At 42.9% G+C, this 18,517-nt stretch overlaps 2 protein-coding genes across 5 annotated transcripts in view; one reads left to right on the forward strand and one right to left on the reverse strand.

The window, feature by feature from the left end:
• The window catches only part of QSER1 (glutamine and serine rich 1), a 50,505-nt gene extending 43,420 nt beyond the window's left edge, over nucleotides 1-7,085 (reverse strand). For 2 of the 4 annotated variants that reach the window (XM_042784846.1, XM_042784845.1), the window contains exon 1: nucleotides 6,852-7,085. In XM_042784846.1, the coding sequence (XP_042640780.1) occupies nucleotides 6,852-6,967 (116 nt within the window). In that variant the 5' untranslated portion in view covers nucleotides 6,968-7,085. The remainder of the gene's footprint in view (nucleotides 1-6,851) is intronic. The other 2 variants (XM_042784844.1, XM_042784847.1) reach the window with 2 other exon arrangements.
• Nucleotides 7,086-7,313: 228 nt separating this feature from the next.
• CCDC73 (coiled-coil domain containing 73) overlaps nucleotides 7,314-18,517 on the forward strand; it is a 106,208-nt gene continuing 95,004 nt past the window's right edge. Inside the window, 3 exon segments of the mRNA XM_042784851.1 lie at nucleotides 7,314-7,410; nucleotides 8,491-8,623; nucleotides 8,855-9,025. Coding sequence (XP_042640785.1) covers nucleotides 8,525-8,623; nucleotides 8,855-9,025 — 270 coding nt within the window. The 5' untranslated portion in view covers nucleotides 7,314-7,410; nucleotides 8,491-8,524.

Here is an 18,517-nt window from a genome sequence, read left to right on the forward strand (position 1 = left end):
TATTTCTGAAAGGGATTTCCTGGTCAGAAAAGTGCAACATGCAACGTGCAGCACACACTGGTACATTCCGTATTGCCATGAAACACCAGCCTGATTCGCACACACACCACACAGGCGCAGTGGCCATTTGTCTGGCACATTCTGGATGTCCAAAAGCTTTCAGAACAAGTTGCCAAACATCTGGAAATACTAGACAAAGGGCTAGAGCCCTCAAACTCTTCTCACACAACACTGCCAGGTGAAAAAGAAGACTATCTCCAATGAAATCTAGATGTATGACAGCCCCAAGTGTAATTCATATAGAGTTCCTTAGTATCCTCCTATGTAAATACTATTACTCTAAGATAAGGATGCCTAAGGGTACCTTCTTTCTGCTGAGTGTAATTGGTTACACTTCTACAAGTCCTAAGCAAGCAACAGAGGTAGGCATGTGGAGGAAGATGAAAAACAAGAAAAGCAATATGGGCAAATAAAAAGCTTGTCTAAACTTATGTAGGTACTTGCTGAATTGTTTTGGAATAAGAAACTTCAAGTATGCAGGGATTCAGGAATTAAAGCTCCTTGCCCCTATTTACTATAACCTGTGCTCAGAGAGGCTCTGAGGATCCTCTAACTGTAAGTGTCCATTCAGCCTCAATAGTCTGTTCCGAGGAATAAAGCAAGGAAGCAATGTAAGAGGAGGTAACAGAGAATAGCATAAGTAAAACCAAAAACTATGAAACCTGCCCAGCGAGGTAAGTAAATCTAGTACTTAATAACTAAGAGACCAAGAGCTCCATCCTCTCTAAGCACATTACTTCTCTTTGCTGAAAAATTCTAAGAATTTTCCCTTTTCTGTCACTTGCATGGTACAGCAAGAAATGCCATGCTGAAAAGGCTGAACTCTGCATGCGGCTCAAAGTTATTTTTGTCACACTTGAGGCTGCTAAGGAAAGTCTGAAGTGAGACTATTAACATGCTGCCTTTTAACTGAGTTTGTTTTTTTTTTTTTTTCTTTGTTTTTTAATGTATGGAATATGCACTCATCATACAAAATAACTTTTTGATGTGCAAATTTGTAAATGCTTTGACAAAATGCAAAAAAAACCCCAAATATCCAGGGAAAATACACGCACTCTATGAAAGCTCTAGTACTGTTTAGAATTAATGTAATCCAGTCACAGGTGCTTTCTTCCTGACAGGAACAAAGATTTTGCTAAAACTAACCTCCTTCCTACAACAGCATCATGCCAGATTCAACAGCATCTCCAAGAAAAAATAAAAGGTGGGCAAAAGTACAGAAGAAACAAAGGGATAAAGTTGTTCTCTGGCAGTATAAAGTACATATGTACAGTTAAAATTAACAGGATGAAAGGTAAAATACACATATGGGACTGAAAAGCTTCTTGCATAGGTGGAAGAATACAAAACCCCTTTCTTTCAGAACAACATATTCAGTAACCTGTGTTGAAGTTGTTGGCTCCATGGGAAAGGGCTCACATCTGAAATATCATTCTAGGTGATCTCAAGAGGTCAAGCACTCAGCTAACATGGACACTCACTAAGAGCTCCTGGTAGGAAAGCAGGTAGTACAATTTGGGTGGGACACTCACTGAAGACAGTGACAGGGCAAGCCCAAGCCCATCTAAAAGCTGCCCAGGACCTCAGGGCAGAGTCCCTGCTGAGGCCACACAGCTCACTCCTTCCAGCTCTGCTCCCTGCTCATCCCCTCGTGCCACCTCTGGATTGCTCTCTGACAGCACAGGTACACCAGCACAGCTCGCCAACTCAAGACAAAGCTGTTCACCTTCTCGGTCAGGATAGTTTTCTTATGGATTAACAAATTAGACCAGCTCACTGTGCAGTGCACAAACACCAGAGCCAACACAAGGGAGGAGGAAGGGAGCCCCTTTCAGCAGCAGTGAGCCCGAGCAGTGAGTTCAGCCATCTCATGTAACTGCACCCTCAGACTACGTTTCAACTCGTTCCTTCTGCATATTGTTCTGCGTCACCATTTCTCAATGAAGCAAAGTGACATAAAATGCTTAAAATGTTTAATGTAAAGTTGTCATTAAATCTTAGACAGGTAAGCAGCACATCATTCCAAACAAGCCTATCTGACTCATTTTGAAACTTTAGCAAAGATTTTACAAGATGCCCATACATCTGCATCTGTGAAAAGCTATGGGGCATATGGCAAGAATGTGTTCAGCCTCTCCATTCATTCAAACTTTGACCTTGTCACAGCTGTTATTTCAATGTGTACTGAATGCAGGTTAAAACAAGAAAGTAAAAAAAAAAAAAAAAAGTAAGAAAAGACCACTGACAAAAGCTACCAAGTCTCTGTAAAAGGTATTTGTGCCACACCATGGACTACCTGTGTTTTATTTTGTATGTATAAATGTTTTAGGCATAAACAATGACAGAAAGTTTGGTAGGATATTAAAGCAAACTACCTTTTCATATGTTTATAAAGTTTATTTAATCCTTCTGTGCCTTTTTTTTTAATAGCAAATGCTCTAAATATATTCAAGGTTTATGAGCTTTACCTTTCAACATTTGAAATACTACGCCACTGGGAACTTTTTGTAGGAAATGTGTTTAACTACAAACATCGGTTTTACCTCTCAGAACAATTTCATTTGATGAAAGAAAACGTTCTACAGTTTTCTAAAACACACTATCTGCACTTTTAGAGTTTCTATAGCTATGCAAAAATCCACTAGAATATAAAATTGAACCTTAACGAAATCACAGTTATAATACATCTGTTACAATAAGCATTAGTTTGACAGCTATGCAAAAATACGAGTTAAAAAAAAGAACTGTTTATCATAAAAGTTTAAGTTTCCCACTTACTTAACTTTGCATATGAACTATCACTGTAACTAATTATCTTAGATTAGCTGCTATAAATATAGGGCGCACTAACCAAATGTCAGTGTTATCTATTGTAAAGAACCATTTTGAATTAAATGATATAAAACCCCATGACTACCAAGCATAGAGAAACAGAGACCACAGCAGTTGCCATAAAATTTAAAACAAAAACAAAAGAATTGTGACTAACATTCAAACCCATTTAGGAGAAGATTTGAGTCTTATAGCTGTTGTAAAAAACAAAGAACCACCGCAAGGTCGCCCTACTAGTAAAAATCCTTCTCTGAATGAAACCCTAGAAGTACTCCCCAAGTCAGACATACACTCAACCAGAAACCTCATCCATTACCACCTATCTATCTCCATTTCTCTTTCCAAGCAATTACAAGTGTCTCAAACTATGACACATTCACCTGTTTTCTAAAGACCCTGTTTTTCTTGAGCAAGTAACAAGTAGGCATGAATTATGCTATCTGCTTTTCAATATGGGACTAGCTTTATACCGTAACACTAAAATTAGAGTTTCTGCACAGAAGCAAGGTTTTCTAACAGCTACAGAAAAAGGTCTAAAGAGGCAGTGTGCCCATATGACCATCAGAAATTCCTTCATGATGCTGACAGCCTGTGTAAGAGGTGTGGGAGGGAAGGGGAACGCAGAGGACAGGAGCACCCCTTTCAGCCCCCTGCAACAGGGCTGCCGTGGCTGCGCTGCCCAAGGTACGCTCTTCAGTGGGAGCAATCTCTGTTCAGTTAATGCAGCAATTCAAATGATTTCCATCAGCTCCCGTGCCCATTTCACTACCTTCTCCTATACCATGGGGAAAGTTATGTCACAGCAGGCCTGGTAGCAATGTCCTTATAATACTTCACCACAAATTTCCTTTCAGTTGATAAGAATAGTGCCATTGCACAGACAAAACAGTGCCTGCAAGAAATAAGGAGCATGATAAAAACCAGATGGCTGAAGCTAAGTGCAGGAAGACAGGAGCAATGCTTGTAGGGAGGAGAAATCATTTTGATGAGCTGAGACTGTGAACATGGTTCTCCACACAAAGGGAACATAGCCTGCCACAACACAGCCTGCAACAGCATAAATATGAAATTTGAATGAAATAGTTATCTGTATCACCTAAAGGCTGAATTCTTTTCAAGCAAGTACCAGATGAACGACACATATTTTTTTTAATTTAACATCAGACTAATGCAGCTTCAGCTGCTTAGATGACTACCTGTCAACCACAATCAAAAACACCATTTTGAAAAATGTTAAGTGGTCTGTAGTGCAAGTCAAGAACATTGACAGCATATTCCCTTACACAGCATCTATACCTTCATGATTTACTTCCAGGCTGGTACAAGCCTTGGCAGTGGTAGGCACGACTTTTACATCCCAATTCCCCAGCAACTGGCTCCACCCATACAAAGACAAATGTTATCAGTGATAGAGGAACCAGAAACACCTATGCAAGCCCAGACTGTATTTAACATTGTATCCAACACAGTTAAATCTTTAAATTTTGCTGAAGATACGGTATTTTAATTCTTACTGAAGTGAGCTGAACTCTAAGAACCCAGTGCAGGAGAACTCCAAGTACAAAATATGATTCATAGTATTTCCCTGCCCTTGCTACAGTTAAAAAAAAAAAAAAAAGTTAAAATGTTTCAGTCAACACATTTAAAAGGCATCATTCATCACCATCTACACAGCCTCGAGATGAAACTTTAAAGAATTGCAAGCAAGGTCTTCTTGACATTGCTTCCTAAAGTATCGCATGAATATTGTCATATCAAGAATAGATTCATTAATATTAATTTGATTTTTTAATTAATAATATGATTGGTAAAGGTAGCAGGCATTGATTCAATGAGCTTCTGCACGGTACTTGTCTTGGGACTGTTTTCCATGCCACTTCAATTAAGGAATTCCCAAAATACATGATTAATATTGCATTAATAGAGCAGCTATTAAAAAGATTAAAGTTATGTTTTGAAACCAGGGGATTTTTTTGATTATAGAAAATAATCATCAAGCAGTTGTGTTTCTTCTAAGATCCCAGAGGGTTCCACTCTTGCTCCTGAACTACATATTCTTAAATGACCTGGAAAATCCAAACCTTCCTCATGGAATAGATGGCATAATCCTCAACAGATGATGAGAATTGGTGAACACTGACTTCATTGAAACCAATATAGCAATACGACCAAAAGTAGTTCAACAATTAGGAAGATTAGAAAGAAAGGTAGGAGACCTTACTTTATCATGTAGGCAACTCCACAGAGAACCTGGCAAAACATAGCTCCATGGGGCAAGGTTTTGGCCAAAAAAACCCTACCTTTCTTTGCAATTCTCTGTGAAACAAGGAATCTAGAGCATCACATTCCAAGGAGATCCTATTATCTTCTTACTAACACTGACTTAATTGCTTCTAAAATGCAATGTCCACAATTCAGGAAGGGTGACAATAAATTGGATGGGATCCAGAAGAAAATTGAGAGAATAAATGAAGTAGCAAAAAAAAAAAAAAAAACAAACCAACCAACCAACCAAACAAAACAAACCAAAATCAAAATCCAGAAAAAGAATGTCTGGTAACAAACTTGATAAAATTACTTATTTTTCTCATTAAAAACAATATAGAGCAATAAATTAACTAAAATTCATAAGAATTCATAATCCAGAAGAATTAGGATGGTATTTTCAGTGTCAATGAGGCTATAGCAAGATTTAGTGGATAAAAACTACAGGTAGCCCTCTTCAGAGCAGAAAGAAGAAATAAAATACACATCAACCACTTGTATACTTTACCGAGAATGGTGGGGAATGTCTCATCAGACTTTTTTAACTGCACCTTCTAAAACATAAACTCTAGTTTCAAACACAGATTGGGGGAAAAAAAAAATGAAGTCCTATGGCCTGCCTTATGAAGAGGTCAGACTAGCTGATTGCAACAGCCCTTCTGACTTGATAATCTATTAATCTTATCAGACAGATCAGAATACACACCTAACCACTTTCAGGACCAAATGCAAAGTCATCTATAGGCACACCTCTCTGGATGGTGTATTTTAGCCTGAGACTATCTTTTACCTTTAAACGTTGTAGAGATTGGAACTGCAGATGTATCAAGCTAAAGACATAAAAGGCGGGCAATAACAAAAATCTCACCACCTAGAAAATACTCATTTTAGTTGGCAGTTATACAATCAAAAAGCAAGCCAAAGCCAATAAGAGATCCTGTATTTTTTCCGCACTTCCCGGAACTTTACAGAACTCTCCGTGGGACCGAATCGCTCCAGACAAGTTTTAGCTGAGAGGCGGCTCCGCACGCCCGAGAGCAGCGCTTGAGAGGAAAGAGGTTACCCAGCCATAGCAGCGCGACAAACAACGGAGAAACGGAGGGCGAATGGGGGGATGCCGGCCCGGGGGCTTCCGTCTGCGGGCACGGGGCGAGGCCGCGCGGTGCCCCGGCCCGCCAGCGTCGCGCCGCCCGGCCGGGAGGCGGCATTGTTCCGGCGGGCAGCGCCGGTGCCCGCCGTCCCCGCGCCCCGCTTTGCTCCCCGGGCCGGGCCGGAACGCGTGAACTCTTGAACCCGCGCCGCAGCCCAACGCGAGCCTCCGGGGCGGAGAGCGGCGGCGCGCCCTGCGCGGGGAGACCGACCCGGCCCCGCCGGGATCCCGCTCCGGCCGCCCCCGCCCCTCACGCCCGCCCGGCTCGGCAGCCGAGCCCCCCCCCCCCCCCCCAAAGACGCGGAGGCCCGGCGAGCCCGCGGCCTGGCCGACCCGCCCGGCCTCCCCCGCCGCTAGGCCCCGCTCGCCCCCCCGGGGACGCCCCCCGCCGCCCTGCCCTGCCCCGTCGGAGGGGGCCCCTCGCCCGCCTCCTCCCTCGGGGCGCCGCTCGGCCAGGCCCCAGCCCAGACCCCGGCCTTTCCTGCCGCACACCCTCCCTCCCCCCCCCCTCCGCCCCCCCGCCGCCGCGGCGGACCCTCCTCACCTGGGCTTGAGGCTGCCGGCGCCCCGCTCGTAGGCCCAGGAAGCGGCGGGCTGCGCGGCGGCCGGGGCCAGGGGGTCGGCGAAGCTGGGGGTCGTCGGGTAGTTCCTGTCCATCATCGGGGCAGGGCGCGGGGCCGGGGCGGCGGGGGCTCCGCTGGGGCCCTGCGCGCAGGGCGGCGGCGGCAGGGACCGAGCGGGGCGGGTGGGAGCGGCCCCCCCCCTGCCTCATGCGGGGCGGGCAGCGCCGCGGCCCCCTCCCCGGCGCGGGCCAGGCCGCCGCGTCCCGGGCCGCCCCCCCGCCCGCTGCCCGGCCCTGCCTCCGCACCCCTCCCGCTCAGCGGCGGGCGGCGGGCGGGCGGCGGCGGCGGGGAGCGGAGGGCGGCGGGGGCTGCGCAGCGGCCAGGCGGAGACCCATGTCGGGCTGCTCTTTCCCAGGATGCACCTCCCCCGCCAGCGCGCACTGGGGCTCACGGGCTCCGGCTCCGTGGCCCGGGGGGCAGGGAGGCCGCGGCGCAGGGGGCCGCCGCCGACAGCAGCCCCGGCGGCGGGGAGAGGAGGAGGTCTGTGACTTAGGAACGGGCGGCCGCGGCCTGACGGGGAAGCGCAGCGGCGGCTGGAGGGGAGCGTGGCGGGGGGCGGTAGCCGCCACCGGGGCGGGGTGGGGGGGCTGAAGGCGGGGACGGCACGGCCGGGCGGTGAGGCGGGGTGGTGAGGGGGAAGGCCGGTTTCTCGGCGGGGCCGCGTCAAGTGAAGCGCTGGCGCTTTGTTGGAGGAGCCGGGGCGGGGCCATCTTGTTCCCGCTGAGGGGAAGCGGCGTCAGCGGCGGGCAGTGCCGCGGGCCGCGGCCTCCGGAGCGGCGGGCGCCACCGACAAGATGGAGGCCGAGAGCCGCCGCCTCCGCCGCTCGGCCCCGGCGGCTGTCCCGAGGCGGCGGGCTGCCTCCCGGGGAGCGCATTGTAAAGCAATTTGTAGGGCGGCTCTCCCGCCCTGCCCTGCCGCGGGGGGAGGGAGGGAGCGGCGTCACCGGACCAGTCACCTCCCCCCGCGACGGGTCCCGCCGGCCTCCTCACAGAAAAATTAAAAGGGGGGGTGGGGGTGGGTGGTTTAAAATAACACCACCACCACCGGTGACGGACGCGGGGATGTGGTGGTGCTGGGGGTCGCTGGGTGAAGCTTATCGCCCATGTTTGCCCTCAGGGCAGCCGAGAGCCCTTTGCTTTGCCGTTTCAAGCTCCTGCCTGCCGGTGCTCAGCTGCTTAGCTTGGTCGTCGGTCTGAAGATGCTTTACAGAGGTTAAATAATATATAAATCACAGCCCTTGAGCTAGTTTCTTTTTCTTTCTACAAACTAAAAGCCTCTAATATATATATCAGAGCTTTACAAAAGATTTAGGCGCTCTCCATCAATAAGTCATTGCAGGCCTGGAGTCTGAATAGACCAAAAAGCAAGAGGAACTGACAGAATTTTTAAGTATTTAGAGCAATCTAAGCCACCTGGTGCACAGACAGTAAATTCACATATCTTTGGCTGTGTGCTCGTTAAAGTATAAGGGAAATGGGCACCAGCTGTACAGGACAGGAGCAAAGGGGATGTTTGTGTGGAGCAGGGGAATGAGCTGTGGTGTCTTGCTTTCCCTGCAGGCTAAAGGTATGAAGGCTGAGGTGAGCAGGAGGAATGTGCCTCAGAGATAAAGATGAGGAATACATACTTGCAAAGAGGGCAACTGCACCTGAAGGTATTGCTCAGAAGAGGAAGGTGTATGCTAATGAGTAAGTTAGTCTTTTGAAGATTCAGTTTGTAGTACTCCAGGCAATATTGAACCACAGAGTGAAATGAATTTTGTGGTGAAATGCAGAGTTTAGAAACTTGACTACAGCCAATCAGATTAGATGCTAAAAAAATTATAAAAAATGAATGAAAAAGTGGAGTGGTCAGTATTAAATGACAAAGCAGGAAGGTAAGAAACTTTAGGAGAAGCTGAGATTCTGCTTTTGTCATGCCTAGTTTCAAGAAGCAGCAAAATCAACTATTGGAAGAAATGCAGCCTTGGATCAGGAGGGAAAGGTAAGTGTGAAAGTTTTGCACCAGCAAAACTGAGGGAAGTCACCCAGAGGCCAGGGTGGAAGGAGAAGGGAGAAAAAGAAAAGAAGCTTACTGAAGCCAGAAACCAGCAGAGTGAGTTTTCCTTGTATTTACATAAATTAGCACCTGTATTGGTTGCAGCTGGAGAAGAGTATGTGGGGGGTGGGAGACCTTTCCCTTAGAAACCCGAGGGTTACTGTTTTATATGAAGGAGGCCGGATGACAGAAAATGACTCCAGTTTTATGTTAATGATGAATGCTGCTGATACTATTGAAAGTAGCATTTCCAGCAGGGAAGGACCTACAGTTTTTTTATTTCCCTGCAGAATCTCTGCTAATTTCCATTATAATATTACACTTAGAGTGCATTGTTTCACTCAAGTGGGCCTGAGTGAAGGGTGATACATGGGTCTAAGTGATGCAAAATGCCTTTTCTACCTATCTGTAGTGGTTGGTTTTCTAGAGCAAGCATGTTGGTGTGGAGCTACCTTAAAAGTTTCTTGCCACTGATTTGGAATAACATATTAATAAATTGTAAAGTTGCCGGTGTTTTGTTTGATTTTTCTCAAGTAATGGCAACATGAACTTTAAAAGAGTACTGTAATGTTGTGTATTTTCATTACAGGCTAATTCTCTAAAGAGAAGGGTTGTGTGTGTTAATACATTTAGATATGTAGCAATAAAATCACACTACATGAGAAATCACAAGCACCAGTCCAGATTTACAGGCAGGGAAACATACACAATTACTGTACACCACTAAGTGAACTAATTGTCACTGTACCACAGACACGGGGTTTCCCTGAACGTTGTTGGAGTAGATTTTCTTGTAATCAAATAGCAAAATTGAGTGAAACAGAAATTGCAACAACTGTTGTTAAGTTTACTTGATTTTACATGATTTTAATAGAGGTGGAGTAGACTGAAAACTTAATCGCTAATGTCCATAACCACCAGATAAAGTCAGTTTATGCAGTGGTTTGCTTTTCCTGTGTATGAGATAACTCTACTTGTCCTGAGACCAGCTCGTGGGACTTCCACAGTTTTCTCAAACTGATCGCTGCTGCTTGTTATCATTCTCTGCCTAGGAGAGCTACCTCGAGGTTTGCACATTTTATCTTTTTGTAACCACAAGATATCTTGTAACAATGTTCTCTAAGACAACAAAAGTCTCTGTTTAGAGTAAGTGCTCATACAGTGTCCTGGTATCCATGATACTTACAAACAGCTTTTCTGAAAGATCTGTCAGGGACAGGAAAAAATCCTTTGATAGATCCTGTTAATTACTTATGTTAATGTGTAGATTAAAGTGTATGTATTAAGACACGTATTTAGAAGTCATATTAAACATGCTCAAGATTCTGAATATTGAAAATAATTTTGTTTCTTGTGTCAGTAAGGAATGCTTTCATTTCAAATGCAGCTTTTACTTGTCATTTAGGAACTGAGCTTTGGTGGGCCTTCACACCTTCTGAACTGTTGTTCATGACTGAGTGCCTGTAGCCAGTAGTGATGTTGTATGTGCTTATCTCTCAAGTAAAGAATTGAATATAGTAAAAATACTTTGCTGAAACACAAGCTAATACAATTTTCCACTCTAAGAGCAAAAGCTTAAATTACAGTACTGGAACACAATCTGTACAGCATACCAGCCCGGGGCAGTACTGAATTTTTGTTGCTGATTTTTTTTTTCCTCAAAGTAAAGTCTCCACGTGGAAAAATGACGTAACAAATCCTTTACAGAATCAAAAATGTCATGTGATAGTTAGGAGACAGATTTCAGTATTTAAGGTAACACTTTAATGAGAATCATCTGCCTCAGGTCCAAGGGGTGATCTTCAAAGCTGCAGCTTGTGCTGTTGCCTACAGGTGTGGTGCCGCAGCAGGGCTGGGCTGCCTCCACTGCTTGCTAACATCCAAAGGAGAAGGCCTTTCTCTCCCTTCCTCCTTCCCCGCTCCACCCTCCTGCTCCTAGCAAAGTGCTCCACCCACAAGGTGAGTAGTAAATTCACTCCACTGGTAAAAGAACATTTACTTTTTTGCCAGAGGTAATTTTTCTGTAATTTCGCTGAGCTGAGTCAGCTTGCTTTGCATTAAATGAGTGCTGGCTCAGGGCAAGCAGTGGTAGTGTGCAGCCTGAAGCAGCTGGGAAGGGAAGGAGATGACAGGAAAGAGCAGGGAGCTTTTACTTTTGATGCTGAGATGTTGACTTGGCTTGTGGTATATTCAGTATAAAAATTTCTAGGAGTGCTTGAGGATGTACCCCTGTGGCCAATAACAGGCTTCTCTGCCCATATGCCAGTTCAGCTCTGTTGCAGAACTGTGTTAGCTAATATACACTGCCCCTTAGGGAAACTTTCCTATTTTCCTCTTTCTGTTTAAATAATTTAATGTTACACAACGCTGAATGGCAATATTGCTTTTTGAGGTCGAGTTTTATGTTTAAAGTGACCATATGCCAAATTAAATGCAGGATCAAGCTAATGGGTAGTTGGCAGTTTTCTGTGATTTGATCACAATTAAAACCAATATACCAATCAAATTCAGAGACCGAATAATGCTCCAATTCACACTTGGTGTTGATTTATTTATTTGTAACTTTTATTTATTAACTTTTTTGCTGCTTAGTGTGCTGTGATTATTACCCATGTTAACAGAGAAATGTCAGCCAGTGTTTGAGTTGAGCGTGATTGAGTATTTTGTATGTTGTATATGTACAAGACTGGCCAGGCAGAAGGCTACATGGTATCTTACAGCTTTAACAGTACCACAGATATTAAATACCAGGATAGCACCGCTAATGGTCCTTGTGCATGCGGCAGCAGGTGTTACTGAATGGGGTGATTCTTCGCTGGGCCAGCACTTGCCTCCTGTGCTTTTGGCATCCTTTTTACTGCTAGTACAACAAACCTGGCTCTATAAGGCTTTTCCAGTGTCTCTCTATTCCCGTATGCCCTCTTCTTCCACAGAGGACATTGCTCCTGTCCTGTGCCTTTCCATAACAGATGATGGCCTGGTTTTGATCTTGTCCTGGCTATTCCCTCATGTTTAAGTGCCAAAATATATTTCTGTTCTTGCATTAAGAGTCTTTCAGCTAAATCTGTAAAATGTTGGTTTTGCAGCAAAACTCTCGGTATGCTTCAGGGCAATTTTTGATGGGATGAAAAGAATCATGGAAGAATAGTCAGATGCACATGCTAGATCGGCAGCTTCAGCTGCTGTTGATCGAAGAAAGTAGTTAATGGCACAGCATGCGGTTAGTGCTGCAAGTCTGAGATTACAGCTTGGTTGTTGAAAGTGGACAAAAAGGATTGTATTTCAGTTCATAATAGCACTTTATTTTGGAACTATCACAGTATCATAAATAGTTTGCTAACATACACAAACATCTTTGTGGTTAGCTTTCAGTGGCTAACCATTTGTCAACAAAAGCTCTAGAAATGCTTAATGGTTAGCCTTGTACTGAGAGAATGAATCTTCACAATTGTTTGAAAATAGTGTTTCGGAGACTTGAGGACATTCTTTTTCGAAAACTAATGTTTTAAAAATATAATGTTCAAATAATTTCAACATGTCTGATCAGATGAAGTTGAAGTAGTTCAGGCCAAGGCTGAGCTGGGTCTGATTTACTAACAAATTCTAAAAAGAGCACAAAATAAAATTTCTGCAGTGTCTTTCTCCGTTGAACACTGATTGACAGTGGGCATCCGCTTACAGATTATGGATACAGCATCTTCATGCAGGCCTTGCGTGTGTGCTACTAGGCTGTGGTATCTTTCATGAACAGCAGTGGTAAGTAGATCAGATATTATGCAGTAACAACATGAGTCTTGGTTGGGCCTGTTATTAATCATTGATACTTTTTTTTGTTGTAGTTGTGATTCAGACCAAAGCAGAAAATTGCAGTTGCTTAACAGATACGATTTTGCATTTAATCTGGCACATGGCCTCTTTAAACATAAAGCTAGACATTAAGAAATGTGTAAATAGCGAAGAAAGTGCTGCCTTTCAAAGAACACACTTGATCTTGGACCCCAACAGCAAATACTTTCTTACAAACATCTTAGTGGTTAGCATTCATTTCTTTACATATACTACTCTGTGCATTTATTTGAGTATATGTACAAACAAATGAAGTAAAATCTTCAGAATTCATTCTCTTGAACTAAAGTTGATCTAAAAAACCATGGTACTTCTAATGTGACAAGAGGCGACTGAGCTGGTAGAAAGCTCACTGCAGCGACAAGATGGAAGGCCTTGTTTCCTTCACTTTTCCCAATCTTCCTTCTGGTCATGTGGTTCCACACCTTCCAAGGTGCCACCATGGGCACTTGTGTTGATTCAACTCGCCCACTCATGAGAAAGCTGTCTCTGTTTTTGCTGGATGATTTACGAAGGGATCTAGTAAGCACCAGAACTGGTATAAGGTAAGTGGGAGATATGTGTGATGATGTGTAGGAAAAATAAAACTTAAATAAAACCTTGTTCTTGAACAAACTCTTAGTTTTGACAGGGAGTATTTTATTTTAACTCTTACTTGATATTTTCCTTTGTATCATATCCATGCTGGATATTTAACATTAAATACTGGATGTATACGTATTCAATACTCAGTAGTTGCTGATTTTTAGAGAAATTAAACTGAAGCTGCTTGAACGACATGAGCGATCACAGGTGTTTATTTCCTAAATGAAGTAGGCACTGCTTCAGAAACTTAAAACTTGTTGTAAGGTCTTCTGAAAACTTGTGTTTAAGTGTACCAATTTCTAGACTGAAATATTTTTCATGATCCTTTGAAGTCTGGCGTCTACTTTAAAGTGTGGGCTTCTAGAGCCTCCCAAAATGTAGGCAGCAAGATGCCTGCCTCTGATGGTCCCTTTTGTTTCAGTATTTCTGCAACCTAGGTGCTGTGCAAAAAAAGCAGGAGGGAAAGGAGGAGCTAAAGGCCTTGCTTTTTCTGTGAAGAGACTAGGGAAGCTGTGCAAGAAGTGTGGTTTTCAGAGTGGGAGGGGACAAAGTGCTTGGGATCCATATCCAGGAAAGGAGAAAAAAAATAAGCAGCAAACAGGTGTGTGTGTACAATAGCAAATTATGAATAGACATGGAAAAAGGAATTGGAGAAGGAAAGAAGGTCCATAGCAAATTATAGGTAGAACAATAAGAAAAGAGGGGGGAAAAAAAAAACAAAACAAAACAAAAAAAAAACCACAACAGAAGGAAATGAAAAGTTAAATATAAAGTAGAAGTTGTTAATGTAGTTATATGTATTTTCAGCATGGACAAAATTTACAGCATAAAAAAATAGACAAAATACATTTGATACTGTTATTATTCATATAAGCAGTTAGTGTAGTTGTCATTGTGAAGTTATGTAAAAGATAATGTGTTTAATGGTAAAATAGAGGGGTGGTATCCACCTAGTAAAAGTTTGGGAAGGTTGTTCCTGCAGCAGTCAACAGCAAGCTAAGTTGTAGTTTAAATACAAATAGAACTACTATTGCTTCCCTTGTTGTTACATCATAGGGCCTGCAGTTTCTAGCTGGAGCTAGTCTTTTGCTGAGATTTCTGTATTTTGCCAGATCGGGGCAGTTTAGCAGTAACTGTTTTTGATGTTTCCAAGTGAATTGTCTTGCTTTCTATTAAATGGACACGGAGATGAAAAGTTAGATGGGAAATTTTATTAATCTGAGTTTCAGGTAGCTTTTTTTTTTTTTTTTTAAAGTAAGTAGTGTCAGAATGCTGTACGTTTTCTAAACTTCCACATGATTTCCAGAATTGCTGAAATCCAGTAGATACAAACTCCTGATTTTTTTGTAGCTGGGAACTGTATAGTTCAAGTCATAATATCGTAAACAGATGACATAAAAGATATTTTCCAAAGAACTCTGATCCTATTTTCCTAGAGAATGAAGCATCTAAACCCCACCATCTGTATTCCAAGTCCCAGATCAGTTGACTGGTTAAAAGACTTCACTGGATGTTCTAATACAAGAGGAGATTCTGGTATTCTCTGAGGAGTCTGAACCAGCTAGCTCAGCTAATCTTATGTGGTTGGGTGAAAAAGCACAAATCTGACTGCTATCTTCCAGTGGGCAAAACAAGAGTGGTTTAATTTAGTGTAATTCACTGTGCTACAGTATTAGCTTTATCTAGCTGCCCTCATCTATGCCTCAATTATCCATGCCTTGCTTTTGCATGCCTGCTCTGGTCCTCACTGGAGTGATCTTGCTCACTCCACTAACTCTAAGAAAGTGAGTATTTTTCAGTCACATTATTGTGTTAAATATTCTCACCAAAGGTCTGGTGAAAGTGAAGATGGAAGGGTGCAACACCTGCTTAAGTTAGCTTGTTTGTTTTTAATCTTCAGTGACTGCAGTTCATGGTTCAGAACCTCAGATGCTTACGTGAACTAGAACAATGAAGCAGGAAGCTTGTCCAGGGTAGAAATTGCCAATGTTAAGGAAAAAAAAAACATGACCCTTTTTCTCTGTCAGTAAGTGCTATATGGCGTAAAGAATCATAGAATCCTGGAATGGTTTGGGTTGGAAGGGACCTTTAAAGGTCATCCAGTCCAAACCCATGTGCAGTGAGCAGGGACATCTTCAATGTTTCCAGGGATAGGGCATCTACCATCTCTCTGGCAACATGTTCCAGTCTTTCACCACCCTCATCGTACACAATTTCTTCCTTATATCTAGTCTAAATCTTTGTTTAAAACCATTCTCCCTTGTCCTATCACAACACACCTTTCTTATAAGCCCCCTTTAAGTACTTTAAGAAGAGTTCATGCTGTTACCAACTTCATTAAAAAAAAAGGGCTATTGAAAGTTTTTTAACTTTTTATTATAGGCTCTTAGCGTTTTCTCTTTTATGATGATTAACCTGCATAAATGTTTATTTGGAAATTGGTTTACTAAATAATATAGAGACAAGCAGAATTTAAAATATTGCTACCTCTCAGGCAACAAAATGACAACACTTAACATCAAAGTTAGAATTAAAATACAACCAGTAATGAGTGCATTCAAAAGGCTGCATCCGATGAGTAGAAGGAAATATGTTCATAAGATTAAGTAACAAGAACTGCTCATACAGTTCAGAAGTTACTGGAAACAGTCAAAAGTTACCAGCTGAATAAAGAGCAGGGTATTTGGGAAGATGTGATTAAGGTTTTTGAGAGGAAAACACATCTAATTCTTGACTGAAAATGATAGTGCTAAATTTGTATGTGGCAGGAATTGAAAGACATTTAGAGTATAGAAGGAGCAAGCTTTAAGTGTTTGAAAGATGGCTTTTAAACCTGGTGTTTCCTTCCTGTTCCTTACACCACATGGAACAAGTGAGGATAGCAGCAATACAACTTTTGTTGGCAGATGAGATTGCGAATAGAGAAGTTTGCTGTTTTGTTGTGTTTTTTTTTAAAAAAAAAACTTTAAATGAACCTGTACTGTTGATCAAAGTAATCAAATAGTGTTGCTAGATAACCTACAGGTAATTAATGCAGTTTACTCATGGCTGGTAATCTGAGGAAACACAAGGAATTTTCCTATGCTTTCCAAATTTCAAATACACTTTTTAAGGTCAGATCAGCCTCAAACATTCTAATTAATACAAGTAGGCATCATTAAAACAATAGATTACTTTAAATCAGGTTTGGCAACAGCAAATAATGTGGTAGTGGCAAATAATGTGGTAAATAATTTGGCAGAGCATTATACATTTTATTACCCAAAGTGATCAGTTATTTCATTTTTGGCTCTAATCCCAGTTCCACTGAAGCCATAAATTTTGATAGGACCAGAGTCAGATGCTTCATGACTCACATTTTCATGAACTGTGGTGAGGAAGTGCACTTCCATTTGGTACTCTGGTTTTGGTCTTATAATGAATTCACAAAAACCCCAATAAAGAAAACCTCAAAAAACTAGATATATATAATGCTTATAATATTATTCATCAGAGGATTTAATAAATCAAATAGTATGCTTTCTGATTTCACTGAAGCAAAAAAAAAATAATTTTCAGTTGATAGAGCCAGAGACCACTCTTCTGACCCTGTTACTTGCCCTAACTAGTACTCTGTTGCGTGCTGTAATCTTGTATCATGCTGAAAGGGCTACATTAGAAAACTGTTCAAGGCAATGGCTAACAGCATTTAGTATGACATGTTTAAACCTGCTGTGAAACAGAATTTCAGTACTATGAAATTTTTCCCAGTGCTTTGTTTAGATACTTGGTTTCAACTGTTATAGTAGATCTCTATTAATTCACTTAAAATCTACTGCCTTTCCTATTGGCCCTTGCAAGAAAGTCTGGAAGTCAAACCACTGATGATGTACATCTGTATACTAATCAGACTAAATTTGCTGCTGCTTTGCTCTTCAACATACCTCTTCCTCCTCCTCCCACCTAAGGACACTTGTATTTGCTGTTTTCTATATTCTAATAGCAACTGCGTTTTCAAAGGGAACTGCATGTCAAATCTGGAAATGTAGCAAGACTTCTGAATTCAGAAGTCACTATAGTCTTTTTGATTTTTCCTTTGCTAACAGTGATGAATCAGAAGTTCTAAAAAGAGACAATACAAGGTAAGAGTGTTTTGAACAGGAGTCAGTCTATGAAGGAAGAAAACCAAACTCAACCCAAACAACTGCCATTCAAAGGAATTCTCTCCCTTTACAAGGAGAAGTACGTATGTTATGTTCAACAGAATTTTAAACTTTGTTCTTTATAATAAGCAGAATGTATCATGCTACATGCAACCAGTATTTGAATGTCAGTCACTAGATTTTGAGAATCTTCAGGGTATGTTTTGAGTATTCTGAGTATCTTCAGAGTCTGAAGTTCAGATTCTTTGAGTAAATTTGAAGTGTTAAACCCTACAGAAGGTGCAGTTTAGTGCCCAAAGTGCTACAGCATTGATGCTTAACAGTTACACCATCTTAAGGCTTTTTATTAATGTTGTGGTTTAGGCCTGATTGGCAGCCAACCACAATGCAGCAGCTCTCTCTCCCTTCCCCTCCGGCAATGAGAAGGGACAGAGAGCCGGGCTTGGGGTTCGAGACAGGACTGGGATGGGGAAAAAATCCCCCTTTTATGATCACGAGCAAAAGGCAGACTCATTAGGGGAAGAAAAAAAAGAACATACATTTATTACAGACACTAACAACACATAACAGAGTAGGACAGTGAGAAGCATTGCCACATCTTGAGAACACCTTCCCCCCACCCCTCCCTTCTTCCCGGGCTCAGTTCTGCTCCCGATATCTCTACCTCCTCCCCCAGTGGCGCAGGGGCAGGGAATGGGGGGTGCAGTCAGTGCTGCCACTCCTTCATCTTCGGTGAGGGGAGTGTCTGAAACTTGTTCCTCCTGCTCCATCGTGGTCCCCCTCTCACAGGAGACAGTCCTCCACAAACTTTCTCCGACATGAATTCCTCCCAAGGGCCGCAGCGTTCCCCACACTGCTCCGTCATGGGTCACTAACTTTCTCCGACTGGATTCCCTCCCACGGCTGCAGCCCTTCCCGAGCTGCTCCGGCGTGGGACTCCCCCGCATGCTGCAATCCTCCCAGCGCTGAATTACAG

Source organism: Tyto alba, unplaced genomic scaffold, assembly GCF_018691265.1.
Source record: "Tyto alba isolate M040663 unplaced genomic scaffold, T.alba_DEE_v4.0 Super-Scaffold_8, whole genome shotgun sequence".
NCBI lineage: Eukaryota > Metazoa > Chordata > Aves > Strigiformes > Tytonidae > Tyto > Tyto alba.